General features: G+C 43.4%; 1 protein-coding gene across 6 annotated transcripts in view; it reads left to right on the plus strand.

The window, feature by feature from the left end:
- LRRC7 (leucine rich repeat containing 7) overlaps positions 1 to 15,825 on the plus strand; it is a 508,212-nt gene that overhangs the window by 321,979 nt on the left and 170,408 nt on the right. For all 6 annotated transcript variants that reach the window (XM_089660766.1, XM_089660763.1, XM_089660761.1 and 3 more), the window contains 2 exons: positions 2,588 to 2,677; positions 7,903 to 7,959. In XM_089660766.1, the coding sequence (XP_089516892.1) occupies positions 2,588 to 2,677; positions 7,903 to 7,959 (147 nt within the window). The remainder of the gene's footprint in view (positions 1 to 2,587; positions 2,678 to 7,902; positions 7,960 to 15,825) is intronic.

A 15,825-nucleotide genomic window follows, 5' to 3' on the forward strand; every position in this document is an offset into this window, starting at 1 on the left:
ACATTCCTCAGTAAACTATTTGTTTAAATTCTTACCCAGCACTTTACAGCCGTTTACAACTGTCAATGCTGCTGGCTCCTTCTGTCTCTCTCTGTGCTACTTTCCTGAACTTCCGGACTTCATGAGAAAGAGTTAAAGTGCTTCTAAGGGAAGAAGGTTTTTTTTTACTTTAATGCATTCTCTGCATTAAGGTAAAAAACCTTCTGTAAGCAGCTCCCCTTCCACCTGGACCCCCTCTCCCCCATACTAATCTGAGCCCAATCTCCATCCAGAGCTGTCCTGCTCTCTCCACACTGGACAGAGAGACAGCGACGGGAGCCATTGGTTGTTCTCAATCACAGTCAGTGACCATAGAATAGGAGGCGGAGCCAAGCCATGCTCTGTGTGTCAATAGACACACAGAACATGACTCCGAATTGAGCCTGCAAAAATACACCCACAGCAAGCGGCTTGCAATGGGGTGAACTTGGTAGGGGGGAGGAGCGCCGGCAAACCATTACACAGAGCAGGTAAGTATGACATGTTTGTTTTAAAAAGAAAAATAGGTTTACAATCACTTTAACAGTGGACAGTAAAGACTCAAATCAGCCTGATAGCTTCAAGAAGAGGGAAGGAGGGAGAAGCAGGGGAGTAGCTCGCCATCCTACGCTACAGGGCTGTGTGTTTCTGTTGATGCACACAGAATAGGGAGACAACTCCTGCATGTAAGGGTAGCTCCATAGGATGCTGCAAGAGAAAGGAGCCACCGTGAAACAGGAAACCTGGAGCAGAGGTCATGGCACCAGCTTATACTGGAACATAGACAAGGATTAAAATATAAAGAAGCTGCATACTCAGTAAGCAATTTAATCAACTACTGAAAGTACTTAAAGTGTTACTAAACCCACAACAATAAAAATCAGTCTGTATATGCAATACAGCATTCTTGTTATATTCACTGTGGAACCTAAGGGGTTAATCCTCTGCATTGTGTAAAAAGGATGTTTGATCCTGTCTTCTCTGATTCTCCCCTTCTTCAGCTGTCCCCAATCCATTTGCTGATAGAACAGATAGAGAAAAACAAAACAGAGGGCGAGCGGGCCTTGTGCATTACCTTTCAAAGTATGTTTATTAAATTTAAAAGAAGGTGTTCTACTCACAAAAGTACATGAATATAAGCCCATCATATGAGACCGCTCTGTCCAATTCGCACTGCGTTTCTGAATGGGGATGAGATTGATGGACATCCAAAATGGCTGACGTGCTTTGAAGACTAGCCTCTTCCTCAGAGCCTTCCTCTTCCTCAGAGCCATCATTCTCATCACCATTCAGAAACGCAGTGCGAATTGGACAGAGGGGTCTCATATGATGTGCTTATATTCATGTACTTTTGTGAGTAGAATACCTTCTTTTAAATTTAATAAACATTTTTAAAGGTAATGCACAAGGCCGGTGCGCCCTCTGTTTTGTTTTTCTCTATTAGTACTTTTGGACTCCCCGGTTCTTTGAGGACAGCAAGGCGTGCATATTCCAAGACATTTGTTGTGTGATCCCTATGACATAGAGTCCACCCCTAAGTGCAGGAGTATTTGGGTTTTCCACTTTCACATCGCTGATAGAACAGAGTCTTGGGGGCAAGATGCACATGCTCAGTTTGGTGTGTTTTGCTAGAGAGTTTTTTTTTTCTTGGGAGAGTGCATGTGATCAACACAGGGCAAAACAGCGCAGTCCAGACAGAGGTTCGGTTATGCAGCCTCACAGGACAATCAGGAAAGAATGAAAACGCCTCCTACAAGATTAACCAGTGTTTTGCTGAACAATGATAGAAGTTAAAAGACTGCTATATACTGTTGATGAGAAAAGATATTTAGCCGTTTATATTTACTAACTGCATTCCCATGTTCTGTGTACTGTGGGAGACCAGATATAGTGAATGCAGGGTCAGGGGAGACCAGATATAGTGAATGCAGGGTCAGGGGAGACCAGATATAGTGAATGCAGGGTCCGGGGAGATAAGATATTGTGAATGCAGGGTCCGGGGAGATCAGATATAGTGAATGCAGGGTCTGGGGAGACCAGATATAGTGAGTGCAGGGTCCGGGGAGACCAGATATAGTGAATGCAGGGTCCGGGGAGACCAGATACAGTGAATGCAGGGTCCGGGGAGACCAGATACAGTGAATGCAGGGTCCAGGGAAACCAGATATAGTGAATGCAGGGTCCGGGGGAGACCAGATATAGTGAATGCAGGGTCCGGGGAGACCAGATATAGTGAGTGCAGGGTCCGGGGAGACCAGATATAGTGAATGCAGGATCCTGGGTTTAAACTGAGGGTTTAATGTCACTTTAAGTCCTGTGTGTAAATTACATCTTGAGCTTTTGAGGTCTGGACACAACAGGCTATATAAAGACATAGATGTCAATACTGTATAATCATACTTTACCTACTTTATTGACACTCACAGAAGCTGATTGGCTGCCATGCACAGCTGCACCAGATTCTAATTGCTACAGTTTTAGTAAATCTCCCCTAAAGTATCTGTATATGACTCTATGTGATTTATCCTGTTATCAATCATGTATCTGTTTTTTTCTTCCTTTTTTTCAGGCTACCGGATGGCTTTACTCAGCTCCTTAATTTAACTCAGCTGTACCTTAATGATGCCTTTCTTGAGTATCTTCCAGCTAATTTTGGAAGGTGAGTAGAAAGTGAGCTTTAATGCATTACTGGTGTGAAATTTTTAATAGAGACTGTATACTTGCTGATCATTCCTATTTATAACATTCCACTTCTCCTGTATGGGTGAGTCAATAGACCTGACTTCTACAGTCACTATATTTATAACTACATTGTGTGAACATGTTACATATAGCTTGTGATTCTTCCATTGCGTAGTCTTTGTGATAAATTCCATAAAAGTCCAATCCTGTCTGCAATCATGTTGGTACTTGTCTGTTAATTCACCGGATTTATATATATATATATATATATGTTATATATTTAAATAAAACATAATATATATATATATATATATAAATAAATCCGTTGAATTAACAGACAAGGACCATCATGTTTCCCAATTTTTTCTTATATATCTGATACATTCCTAAACTTATTTACCTTTAGATGCAAAAACAAAAAATGGAATGGAAGTCTTTTCTGAGTGTATAAATAGATAATAATAATAATTTGTTGTCCTCCCCCCTCCCTCCCCGTAGTCTTCTAGGACACATCCCACAAGACTACGGGGCCATTCACCAAGCGCAGCGCTTCTCGCACATGCGCAGTGGGCACCCGGCTGTGAAGCCGCAAGCTGTCATAGCCGGGTGTAGCTGCTGACTTTTAAAATACAGACACTTACCTGTCCCTCGGTCCAGCGGTGTCCTCACCACGGCTGGTTTCTCTCCCCAATGCCGGCATCTTCAGTGTGGGCACCCAGCTGTGACAGCTTGCGGCTTCACATTCGGGTGCCCACTGTGCATGTGCGATAAGCGCTGCGCTTTGTGAATGGCCCCGTAGTCTTCTGGGACCTGTCACTTGTCCCACAAGACTACGGGGAGGGCAACTTTCGCTTCCGATTGCTTAGGTGATCGCAGAGGAAGTGGGAGCGGGTACCTGTCAAATTCAGGTACCCGCTCCCCAAAGGTGCCAATCCTTAATGGGGAGCGAGAGTCAAAGGCTTAAAGCGAAACTTCCCCTTTTGAGTGGAGCGCCGCTTTAAGTTAACAACAAAGTGGTCTGCAAAACACAGTGCAATGCGCAGAATCGGATCACATAGGTGTGAATACCCATGCGATCTGATTCTAGTGCAAACAGAAAATTAAAATGACCTGTGAGCCACCACGAATATTCAATATGAAATAGATAAATAAGTTCGCAGGCTCCTAATCACATCCTCATTCTGTGTAGTATAACCCAATTAAATAAGTGGTGCCGCGCTCTTATATTAGACTGTGATAAATATAATATTTAAATAAAAAGCATATTTTTTAAAAGGAAAACATATTTAAATTGATCTAATAAAATAACAAAAAAAAATTAAAAATATATATATATATATATATATATATATATCTCAAATAAAAATGTCTCAAAAATAAAAATGTTAATCAAATAAAAATATCTCTAAAATAAATAAGTTAAAAAATTTATTATAATATTTCAGAAAAATAAATAAAGTAAAAATAAATAAATTCTTAAACATATATATATTTCCACCTTCAAATCATGAGAATCAGTAATAAAATGTCCAAAAAGTCCCATCAAGGTGGAGCTAATTAGAATCCTCACAATTGCCAGACCATCTGCAAGGCACAATACTCATGTCTACTTGATCTGTTCCTCTGTGAGAAGGCAAGCTCTGTGGTTCTCCTCTTTGCTCCTATTTATTTATTTATTTTTACTTATTTATTTTTCTGAAATATTATAATTCATTTTTTAACTTATTTATTTTAGAGATATTTTTATTTGATTAACATATTTATTTTTGAGACATTTTTATTTGATATATATATATTTTTTTATTTTTATTTTATTAGATCAATTTAAATATGTTTTCCTTTTAAAAAATATGCTTTTTATTTAAATATTATATTTATCACAGTCTAATATAAGAGCGCGGCACCACTTATTTAATTGGGTGATTCTAGTGCAGACCCACAAAAGGGTCCTGCACGTTTTTGGTGCGGGTGTACAAAATATATGGCTCCAATTGCACCGCACACAAATCGCATGTGATTTGCACAGGAATGCGGTGCGGTTCCTGTGCGAACCACATGCAATATACCTAGGGGCGGACTGACCATTCAAGCACTCGGGCACTGCCCGAGGGCCCGGGGTCAGTAGGGGGCCCCATGGAATGCCCCTGGTACCTTTTTATAGGCTTTTTTGGGTGTGCTTTGAATGTGGGCAAGGACACAGGGGCCCCATGACCCCCTATTGCCCGGGTCCCCATGAGTTGTCAGTCCGCCCCTGGATATACCGCACCGCACATATGTGAACCCGGGCTGAAACTAATACATCTTCAGGACAGCTTGTTCTTTTGAATACACCAGTCTTACTGGCTGGATCACCAGATGAAAATAAAGAGAAGAAAGCCTGAAAAAAGAAAACTAATGCAGCCACCACATCTAAGAATTGGTAAGCCGCAATAGAATAAAAGTTTTCTTTTGGGTTTAATACTGCGTTCAGATTTCCTGGTCCTTTAACGTTAAAAAACCCTGTTCAATCCATCAGAGCTATAATATGCAATTAAGGGAAGATTAATGAAGCACAAGAAAAGGAAACATAGCTCCCCATCCTCGTTTGGGAACGGCTGATATTTTTATCTCGTGATTTATTGCTGCGTCAGTTTCTAATTTTCTACATTACTTTAACACTTTCAAAGTGATAACTGGGCACAGCCACCGCTGTGCGATGAAAAACGCTGCAGGGTGATCAGCGGCCCAGGAGACCGGAGATGACCCTCACCACATTCACAAGCCTTCAACACCTATAGTCACACTGCCAGTGTATTACATGTACAGACTCGGGGTCATTTGCAGCCATGCAGATCTCTGAAAAAACAAAGGCATATAGTACTGTCCACCCAAAACTGATTACTAGCAAGAAGTGAAGCTTGGTGGTTTCAGTCAGCTGCTGGGTTCTTATAGGCAGGGCTGGGACAAGGGGTGGGCAGGGGGGGCGGCTGCCCTTGGCACTGTGGTATCATGTGAGGTGGGGGGGGCACCACAAGGGAATTGGGTGGGAGGAGATTTGTGTCAGAAGGGGGAATTTGGGGGGCAGCAGGGGGTAGGAATTGTTATAAGGCTATGTTATTTAAAAAATGGCATGGGACCCTCCCCAAAATCCATACCAGACCTTTGCCTGAGCATGCAGCCCAGCAGGTCACTAAAGGGGGGGGCACCCAGCACCCCCCCTTCCTGAACCATACCAGGTCACATGCCCCCCCAAGCACCTTGTCCCCATGTTGATGGGAACAAGGGCCTCTTCCCCACAACCGGGACCAGTGGCGGTGGGGGTCTGTTGTTGGGGGGCTTATCGGAATCCCGACCCCCCCATATCAATGCCCCCCATGTGAATGGGTATAGGGTACATGGTACCGCTACTCATTCACACAAAAAAAGTGTAGTGTAAAAAATGACTGTAGTCCTTTATTAAAAACAAATTAAAAAAAAAAAAAAAGTCCCGAAGTAGATCCAACGTCAAAAACTCTCTGCTATCGATGTTGGCTCTCGCCGTCTGACAGCTGCGCCGTGATGACAGTTCTTAAATACTGTGATGATGTCACAAGAGGACAGGGTCACCCCCGCGTGACGTCATCATGCGCTGTGACTGGCCAAAGCATTGCACCTGACCTGTGGTCAGGGGCATTGCTTGGTCAATCACAATGCACTGTCAGGGTGCAGCCCGCCGAACGCCCTTACCGTTCGCCGAACACAAGGACAACCGATGTTCAACTTGAGTCAATACAAGAATTTAGGATATGTCAACTTCATTGTTTTTCCTGTTACATGTGATTTTCAGAAATGCCTGCACTGATGTTTAAAAAGTTATCTGCACTGGTAACCAGTGTAGAATTTAGGTGTGTCCGTCTAGATCAGGGGTCTCCAAACTATGGCATATACCTGTATTCAGTGTGCACAGATTAAGGATTAAGACCAGCAGAGGCTGCCTTTGGTCTATGCTTCAACCCACCCCCTCTCCCCAAACCCACACCCGGACACTGTAAGGGGGGACTCTGATGGGGACCCTGATGTAAGGGTATTATGATGGGTACCCTAATATAAGGGGGACTCTAATGTAAGGGAAGACTTTAAAGGAGACCCTGATTCTGATGTAAAGGAAACTCTGATGGGTACCCTGATGTAAGGGAGTGACTGTGATGGGGACTTCTTTGTCCCACAGATATTTGTAAAAAATATAATTTGGCCTTCATACTGAAAAATTAGAAGACCCCTGATCTAGATGGACTGATCTGTAACCTTCCTCTTGTTTCAAACTGCTCATGATCTAGTCCAGTGGTCTCCAGACTGTGGCCCTTTTCAGTCTTTATCCGTCCCTTTGAGCATTGTTCCTTCCACTGACACCAATGACTGGGGCACTATTTCTCCCAGTAATACCAATGATGGGGCACTATTCCGCCCAGTAATACCAATGATGGGGCACTATTCCTCCCACTAATACCAATGATGGGGCACTATTCCTCCCACTAATACCAATGATGGGGCACTATTCCTCCCACTAATACCAATGATGGGGCACTATTCCTCCCACTAATACCAATGATGGGGCACTAGTCCTCCCAGTAATACCAATGCCGGTGCACTATTCCTCCCAGTAATACCAACGACGGGGCACTATTCTTCCCAGTAATACCAACGATGGGGTGCTATTTCTTCCAGTAATACCAAAGATGGGGCAGTATTTCTCCCAGTAACATCAATGATGGGGCACTATTCCTCCCAGTAATACCAATGATGGGGCACTATTTATCCCAGTAATACCAATGATGGGGTACAATTCTTCCCAGTAATACCAACAATGGGGCACTATTCTTCCTTGTAATACCAATGATGGGGCAATATTCTTCCCAGTAATACTAACGATGGAACTCTATTCCTCCCAGTAATACCAACGATTAGGGCACTATTCCTCTTCCTACTGACCACAGTCGCTATATAACTGACCATGAAGCCTGAGACAATGTTGGCACTTGATGTTGAGCCTGGGACATTTTCCACCCCCACTGGCCACAATCCAGCCCACCTACAGTATGAAGGACAGAAAACTGTCCCATTATTTAGAACATTTGGAGTCCCCTGATATAGTCCATGACAACAGATGGTCCTAAAAGCTAAACAAAGACTTTCTGTAGAAGGCCAATAATGTACTTATTTCCTTAAAAACGTTTTTTTTTTCAGACTCAGTAAATTGCGGATATTGGAATTAAGAGAAAATCATTTGAAAACATTACCAAAGTAAGTGACTATCATGAAACTCTGGAAATGTTGTTTGTGTCTTTTTATTATGCATGGTGCTTAAAATAGGTTACTAAGCTCATGTCTTTGGTGCAAGACTGATTGTTACAAAGAAATATTATTGGATGAAAAATGCAGCTCCTAGCAACTTATCAAATTTCACTTTTCAACTATTTAAAATGGTCAAAACAATGACAGCTCAATACTGTTTGGTCGCTTTGGGTTAAAATGTTTTGCTCCTTAAAAGTAGCATGTTCCTCAACCCCATTAACCCAGAGTTTGGAAGACCCTCTATACTGTCAGAAGCAATGACCAACAATGGGCAATACAGAAGCTAGTGCTTCAGATAGGTAGTCACAGCAAATGTAGGCAATAACAGAGGCAGTAGGCTGATGATGGCCAGGTCAGATAAAGAAAAAACAGGTTCCAGGTAGGCATGCAGTGCATAGACTGCCAATAGCAGAGCTAACAGACCAAAGTTCAAGATTAGCATAGACCTGCTGAGTACAAATGCAGTCCAAACATTTCACCGGAAAATCTAAGACAGAAGTCAGAGATGATCAGACCTCTATCCTGGGCATAAGCAAACAGACAAATGGGAGTTTGGAGCTCAATTTGTAAGCAGCTAATAAGGGTCAGATGTGCAATGCAAAGACCTGCTCTTCGAGGTTGAGTAATGACTAGCAGATGGTGAAGGTTCACAGCTGATCATTACACCTGTGTCCCAGTCAAGGGCGCAAAGTGATTACATCTTTATTCCTTGCCCTCTAGCATGTGGTTTTTATGAACATAGGGTTTCCACTTGTTATCCTCTGAGTAGGGGGTACTGGATGCTTGCAATTCACAGGAATGGCATGCATATACACAATCTCCTCCTCCTGATTCAGAAGTTTCTAATGCCTGGGATCCATGCAGATTTGTGGGACCAGAACAACCTGGATCTTTTCTTGGGAATGAAAACAAAATGTTATGAATGTAGAAGAGTAGTGATTAGTCTTTCCCCAAACATTTTAGGGAGCATAGTAGATGGCAAGGAGATGGGTGTTTGTATTTATGGAATATACTAAAAGAGTTACAGAGGTTCCAGGTTTTGTGAAGTTGTTGGTATGATGAGATGGCAGAGATAGAAAAGCAAAATTAGGAATAAGGCGGGTAGAGGAGAAAGGAGATGGACCAAAAGAGCTGTAAAAAAGGAGCAATAGAGATGAACGCAAAAGAGAAAAGTGCTTAAAACCCATCTCCAGACATATTCTTATATTGCTTCCCACCCTTTCTTTCTGTAATTGCACTATAAGGTTCCAAAAGAATGTTCCATTACCTTGCTCCCTAGTCCTGCCATGCTGGTTTTATGGCCATTGAAAATCATCAGATGGCTTCTTGTTCTGGCCATCAGGAGGAGGGTTCTCCACCTCTTCTGACTTGACATTTGGTGCGCATAGGGAGTTCTGCAGAACAATATTTCCCATGAGTCTTAAGCCTGCACACAGAATGTAGAGGCAGAAGGGTTGGCTGTAGGTTGGACTGGGCATAGCTACATAGGTAGAGGCAACAGTAAATGGAATATCCATGCCTACTGATTTAGGTAGAACCCTGGGGTAGGTATTGAGGAGTGCCCAGTACAAAAGTTTGAAACATAAATGTCAAATCAAAGTGTTATTTTAACAAAGGTTTCAGATGATGCCAACATGTTTCGAGGGAAATCCCTCCCCCTTCCTCCCGACTGAAACCGTGAATATGATAGGACTCATTATTAGAATTAGGATATTTATGTAAGGGCTTAATCCAAATTGTCAAACCTGGACTTAATGCACACTGTTGGTGTTGGCAGTCTGCATACCTTTGTTCAGTAAATACTTCAATTATATCTATTTGTGTCATGAACTTTTGTACTGGGCGCTCCTCAATACCTATCCACTGATTATTCTCTGAGAGACCATCAGAGAGGTGGCAACCCATGACTAGAACAAGGTCCATCTTCATGGCACCTTCACTACACATCAGCCCCTGTGAAGGAAGACTGGATTCTACAATATAGCCAATAATATCAATGCTATCAATTAGTCCAGTGCTATCACACCTACCCTTATCCCGCTGTTATAGGCGGCATTGGCATGATTATGTCAACACTGCTTGAATTAAAATTACAAGGGGCATTGAGAAGACTGGTCACCTGGAGGACATTGAGCAGGTAGAGTTGACTGGTCCCCTCAACAGGACGGGTTGGTCTCTCACTGCCTGTAGGCTAAATATAATAAAGATTGCAGAAATGAGGTGCATTGGCTGTGGACCGAAAGCTTGAAATTCACTTTTTATGAAACACAGGGGTTGGACAAAAAAAACACTACATGATTTGCAGGTGTGAAAGTGACAACATGTTTTGCATTGTAAGCGGAAGTGATGTAACATTCTTTTGCTTCCTCTGTGTGATGAGACACCTAGCTAATGGGTGGGAAGCTTCACTTTTGTCATTCATTGCGTGCGCTGCTAGTAATACGGAGTCATATCAGAGCTTAAGGAGCTTCAAAGAGGGCAAATTGTTGGTGACGCTTAGCTGGTGCCCTTCTGACTGAAGTTACCAATTTATTTGTCGTGGCACAAGGTACAGGATCAAAGGTTATGACGGCATATACAATTTCCAGGAAAGCGTCGTCTGTTAAGCATAAGTGCATTCAATATGGTCAACTGACCGAAAGAGACCAAAGGACATTGCGCAGGATTGTGACCCGGAATAAGCAAACAACTGCTGCAAAATTGACTGCAGAGCTCAACCTCAGTCCCATGAAGACAAGTCCCGTGGAGACTGAGATTGAGTTCTGCTATCACTTTTGCAGCAGTTGTATTCTTATTCTGAGTCCCAATCTTGCGTAGTGTCCTTTGGTCTCTTTCGGTCAGTTGACCATGTCGACCGCGGTTATGCTTATCAAACAACGTTTCCTGGAAACTGTATATGCCGTCATAACCTTTGATACTGAACCTCATGACACAGCAAATAAATTCACTTCAATAACAGAGTTACCAGCTAAGCGTAACCAACAATTTGCCTCTTTGAAGCTCAAGTAAGCTCTGACATGACTTTGTATCACTAGCAGCGCACGCAGTGAATGAAAAAGTGAGGCTTCCCACCTGTTAGCTAGGTGTCTCATCACACAGCGGAAGCAAAAGAATGTTACATCACTTCTGCTTTCAATGCAAAACATGTCATCGCTTTCACACCTGCAAATCATGTAGTTTTTCCTTTTTTTTTTGTCTAACCCCTGTATATTCTTTAGGCTGGACTGGACATAGGCTATAAGACATCCTCACGGAGTGGATGATAACTGAGAAAGCATGGAGACAGGATAAACATTAGTTCTATTGATTCATTAAATAAACATTCTTTGGCCGTTTTGTTCCTGTTTTATTAAACTCATTTATCAGAGCACATTGTGAAAGACTAGAAAGCTGAAGTGCTGTTTTTTTTTTGTTTTTTGTGCAAAATCTCAAAAAAAAGGAGAAACTGTATGTATTGACTCAAACTGTGTTTTATTCTCTCAGACTACTAGATATTGACCTGGTATGGGGTTTTTTTTGAGGGGGCAAAACTGGTCCTAAAAAACAGCATTGTTAAAAAGATTTAAAATTTAGACAAGTAAAGAAATTATATAGGTATGGATATTTGATACATTATTACATTGTTCCAGCTTGGACCAACTTTGTATATACCATACCTGTGGGATCCCTCTAGAAGCTGGAAATCACTGTATAGACACTACTACTCCAGTAATCTCCACTAGTTTCCAGGTCTCGTGCTGAGCATTCTGAACACAGGAGGCCGGCAGCTCAGCACTGGCGTCAATCAGAGAATGGATTGCATTGGATTGCATTTTCTGTATGAATTCAAAGCACTCTCTGAGTGGAGGAGGAGAAGAGGCAGGCTGGTGACATCACACTCTTCACCTTGTCCAATCAGAGAACTCTTTACATTAATTCAGAAAAATGCAAAGCATTCTTTGAATGGCAGCCAATACAAAAGGGATAACAGGCGCATGGTGTGGCAGTCCATGTATGTTTGATGAGTTCCGATTGAGAAGGGGTAAGGGTAGTCCAGTAGGCACTAAGGGCAAGCTGCATAGGAGCGAAGCATAACTCTGCAGAAGGGAAACAAAGAAACACAGCGCCTCAAAGTGTGTATTGTGAAGGTATTTAATAGAAAGATAGGTAGTAACTCACATCTTAGAATTTAAAAACAGGCTCATGGGTAAGAGGGTGAGACGTCTATAGCCATTGAATGGTGGCCAACCTCCTTTGTTCACAATGTAGCAGGTCAGTCGCTCAGCATGGGACCCGAAAGCAAGTGGAGACCCCATGAGTAGTGATTACCAGTTTCCAGGGGCATTGGCCAGGTATGGTATATACACTCACCGGCCACTTTATTAGGTCCACCTTGCTAGTGCCAAAAAAATATCTCCCACACCATTACACCACCAGTGTCAGGAATGGACTCGCCACTGGTGGTGGGACTCACCTGCCTTGTGGGCTGCAGTACCAGTGCTGGCCAGCGGGTGCTCTCAGCAGGCAGAATCTCACTCCTGCAGTCAAGCCATCACCTGAGGCTGATTGCAGGAGGTGTATTTAAGCAGGACCAGGCCTGCAATCACTGCCTTGGTGTCTTGTTTCCCATGAGCCCCTGCACCTGGTATCCTGTGTTCCTGCATATCTGCATATCTGACTTGTTGCTGACCCTGCTTTGATCCTGACCTCTGCTAACTTCTCCTGTCCTGATCCCTAGCCTGTCTGACTTCTCTTGGATACCCTCATTGGATCTGATCTCCTGTTACTGACCCGGCGAGTGACCCGATTATTCTGTGCCTGCTGCCTTGTACCACGCTGTCCCCACCATTACCGACCTGGCCTGTTTGACTACACTTCTGCTCAGCCATCCATCCATCCATCCGTCCTGCACGGACCCATCTGCCTCTTCACGTCAGGCTCTCCTCCAGAATATACCTCTGGCGAATCCCTCTACCACGGGTGGGTGTACTCAGGGGCCGCGACCTGGTCTCTGTCTGCTCCAAGTCCATCCCCACCATCAGGGGACCTGGTGAACAAGCAGACGGGGACTTAGGCTCCGCACTCTGGGGAATCCTATTCCGTGGGTTGCTAGAGGTACCGCCAGATGGTGCATTACAGACCCATACGGCCTGCCTGACCATTCCACCTCTCCAGCCCTGACCATGCCTGTGTTCCCACACATTTCTGGTCATACCCGGATCCCTGACAACCAGCAGCCTGAGCTGTTGATACAAGGTAGATGGATCCATGTTTTCATGTTGTTTATGCCAAATTCTGACCCTACCATCTAAATGTCACAGCAACCAGTCTGCCCATTCTCCTCTGACCTCTCAACAAGGCATTTTCGTCCACACAACTGCCGCTCACTGGATATTTTCTCTTTTTCAGACCATTCTCTGTAAACCCCAGAGATGGTTGTGTGTGAAAATCCCAGTAGATCAGCAGTTTTTAAAATACAGTCGTACTTCAGTTTAAGAATTTAATGCGTTCTCCGGGATGTTTTTTATGATCGCCTAGACGATCGTACTGGAAGTGGGAGCGGGTACCTGTCAAATTCGTGTACCTGCTCCCCCCCCCCAGCCCCCCAAAGGTGCCAATCCTTAATGGGGAGCAGGGGAGCAGTTCGTAAAACGGAACTTTCCCTTTTGGGTGGAGCTCCGCTTTAACATTGATCCAAGATGGACCAAGTAACTATATCCAATATCTATACATAGAATTCCTCTTTAAAAAGTACTAAACTGCACAGACAATATAAAGCTGAGATATCCAGATGCTGTGATTGAAGAGTATTTCATAGGAAAATAAAATCCAAACATATTGGGTACCAGGGGCGGACTGACCATTTGGAAACTCGGGCACTGCCTGAGGGCCTGGGGTCAGTAGGGGGCCCCATGAGATGCCCCTGGTACCTATTTCATAGGCTTTTTTTAGTTTGGGCAAGGACACAGGGGCCCCATGATCTCCTATTGCCCGGGGGCCCCATGAGTTGTCATTTCGCCCCTGTTGGGTACATCTCTACAATACATGCATACTTCCCCATGTTTTATCTCTTACATGTACTATAAATACCTGTTGATTTTTTGAGAAGTTCAGTGACCTACCAACTTTCTGTAGTGAGCCAACAACGCTGCTTCTGCTGCACTGAAATCCCAAGCAGTGTTGTAATGCCTGTCTCAGTTGTTTCCTCCTAGACAACAGAGCACCTTCCCCTTGTGTTATATCAATAAGGAGTGGGGAGGTGTTCTGTAGCACCTCTCTTGCCGCTTCTTGCTTAGTACCCTATCATTCATTGGATTACTAGTCATGAGGGGGCAGGTCTGATATAAGGAAGCAAAGCCCTGCTCCTCTACAAAGATGGTGACCTCCAGGAAGCATAGAACAAGGCATAATAGGTAAATAATGTCACTCAGGCTAAAAAGCTGCAGCAGTTTCTGGTAATCGTTGATCATTTTGAGGACAGGCTTTGTTCGTTTTATTTTTTTAAAAATTACATCCATAAAATGCTAATTGGTTAACAAACCGTGAGCTCTGGCTGTCCTTTTGCAAAGCATTAAAATATTGTTTTTATTACCTAAACTTTTAGCTTCGACCCTTATAAAATATGCTTGTTTTATAGACCCATAAAGTTTTCTCATAATTTTAAGCAAGTTCTTCCTTGGCTTTGTTGATTTCTCTTCCACCTTGACAGCTTGATGGGAAGGCTTTAAGAGTAAGAAAACGACAAGTAATTTCAACTGCCATAGTCAATTAGAGCTTGGTAATAAAAAGCTGCAACATGAATGAAACACTATAGCAAAAAAAGCTTTTTATTTTTTAAAGGAAAACTGTCATTAGAGAAATATAGGAAATGCCATTAGTGAGTGCTTCATCTTCTGATTATATCATATTGGCCCACTCAGTTGATGCTCAATGAGGAGCTCTTAGTACAAACAGTTGTACAATTAAAGCGTTAGTAAACCACAGCTTAAAAACTAGCACATTATGAAGGACTTACCATTAAAGAAGCCCTCCAGCAGCACCCCACCACCACTGTAGAGGCTTCCATCTTTGCCCAGTTCCTCATTCCTGGTTTGTGAGCTCCTTCCGTCTGACTGGCCGAGCCGCGATGACGTCACTTCTACACATTTACATGGGAGTCCAGGGCCACGGCACAGTTCTCTGAAGGAAAGGCACGGGTATGCCATTCCATCAGAGCGCATGCGCTGACTCTCAAAAAGAGCGAATATCTCCTAAACAGTGCACATTTAGGAGATATGTATTTTACCTACAGTAAGCTTTATTACAAGCTAAAGTGATTCTAAAAGTTTTTTTTGTTTTTTAATAAACATGTTATACTTACCTGTTCTGTGCAATGGTTTTGCATGGAGCAGCCCCGATCCTATTCTTCGCAGATCCCCTGCCGATGCTCCTGGCTCCTCCCCCTTGACCAGTACCCCCCAATAGCAAGCTGCTTGCTATGAGGGCACTGGTGTATGCTTGCTCCCGAGCCCCACTTTGTGTCCATAAGACACATCTAGCTGTGGCTCAGCCCTGACCCCTGTTCTCTCCAAACTGACTCACTGGCTATGATTGACAGCAGTAGGAGCCAATGGCTTCCACTGCTGTGTCTCAGTCAATGAAAAGAGAGCAACCTGGGACAGCCGATGCTCCCATGCACATCACTGGATCAAGAGGGGGCTCAGGTGCTCTGAAGGAAAGGCACGGGTATGCCATTCCATCAGAGCGCATGCGCCGACTCTCAAAAAGAGCGAATATCTCCTAAACAGTGCACATTTAGGAGATATGTATTTTACCTACAGGTAAGCTTTATTACAA

The sequence above is a fragment of the Staurois parvus genome, unplaced genomic scaffold (genome assembly GCF_062004578.1).
Source record: "Staurois parvus isolate SC_StPar_1 unplaced genomic scaffold, SC_StPar_1.0 ptg001270l, whole genome shotgun sequence".
Classification (NCBI taxonomy): Eukaryota; Metazoa; Chordata; class Amphibia; order Anura; family Ranidae; genus Staurois; species Staurois parvus.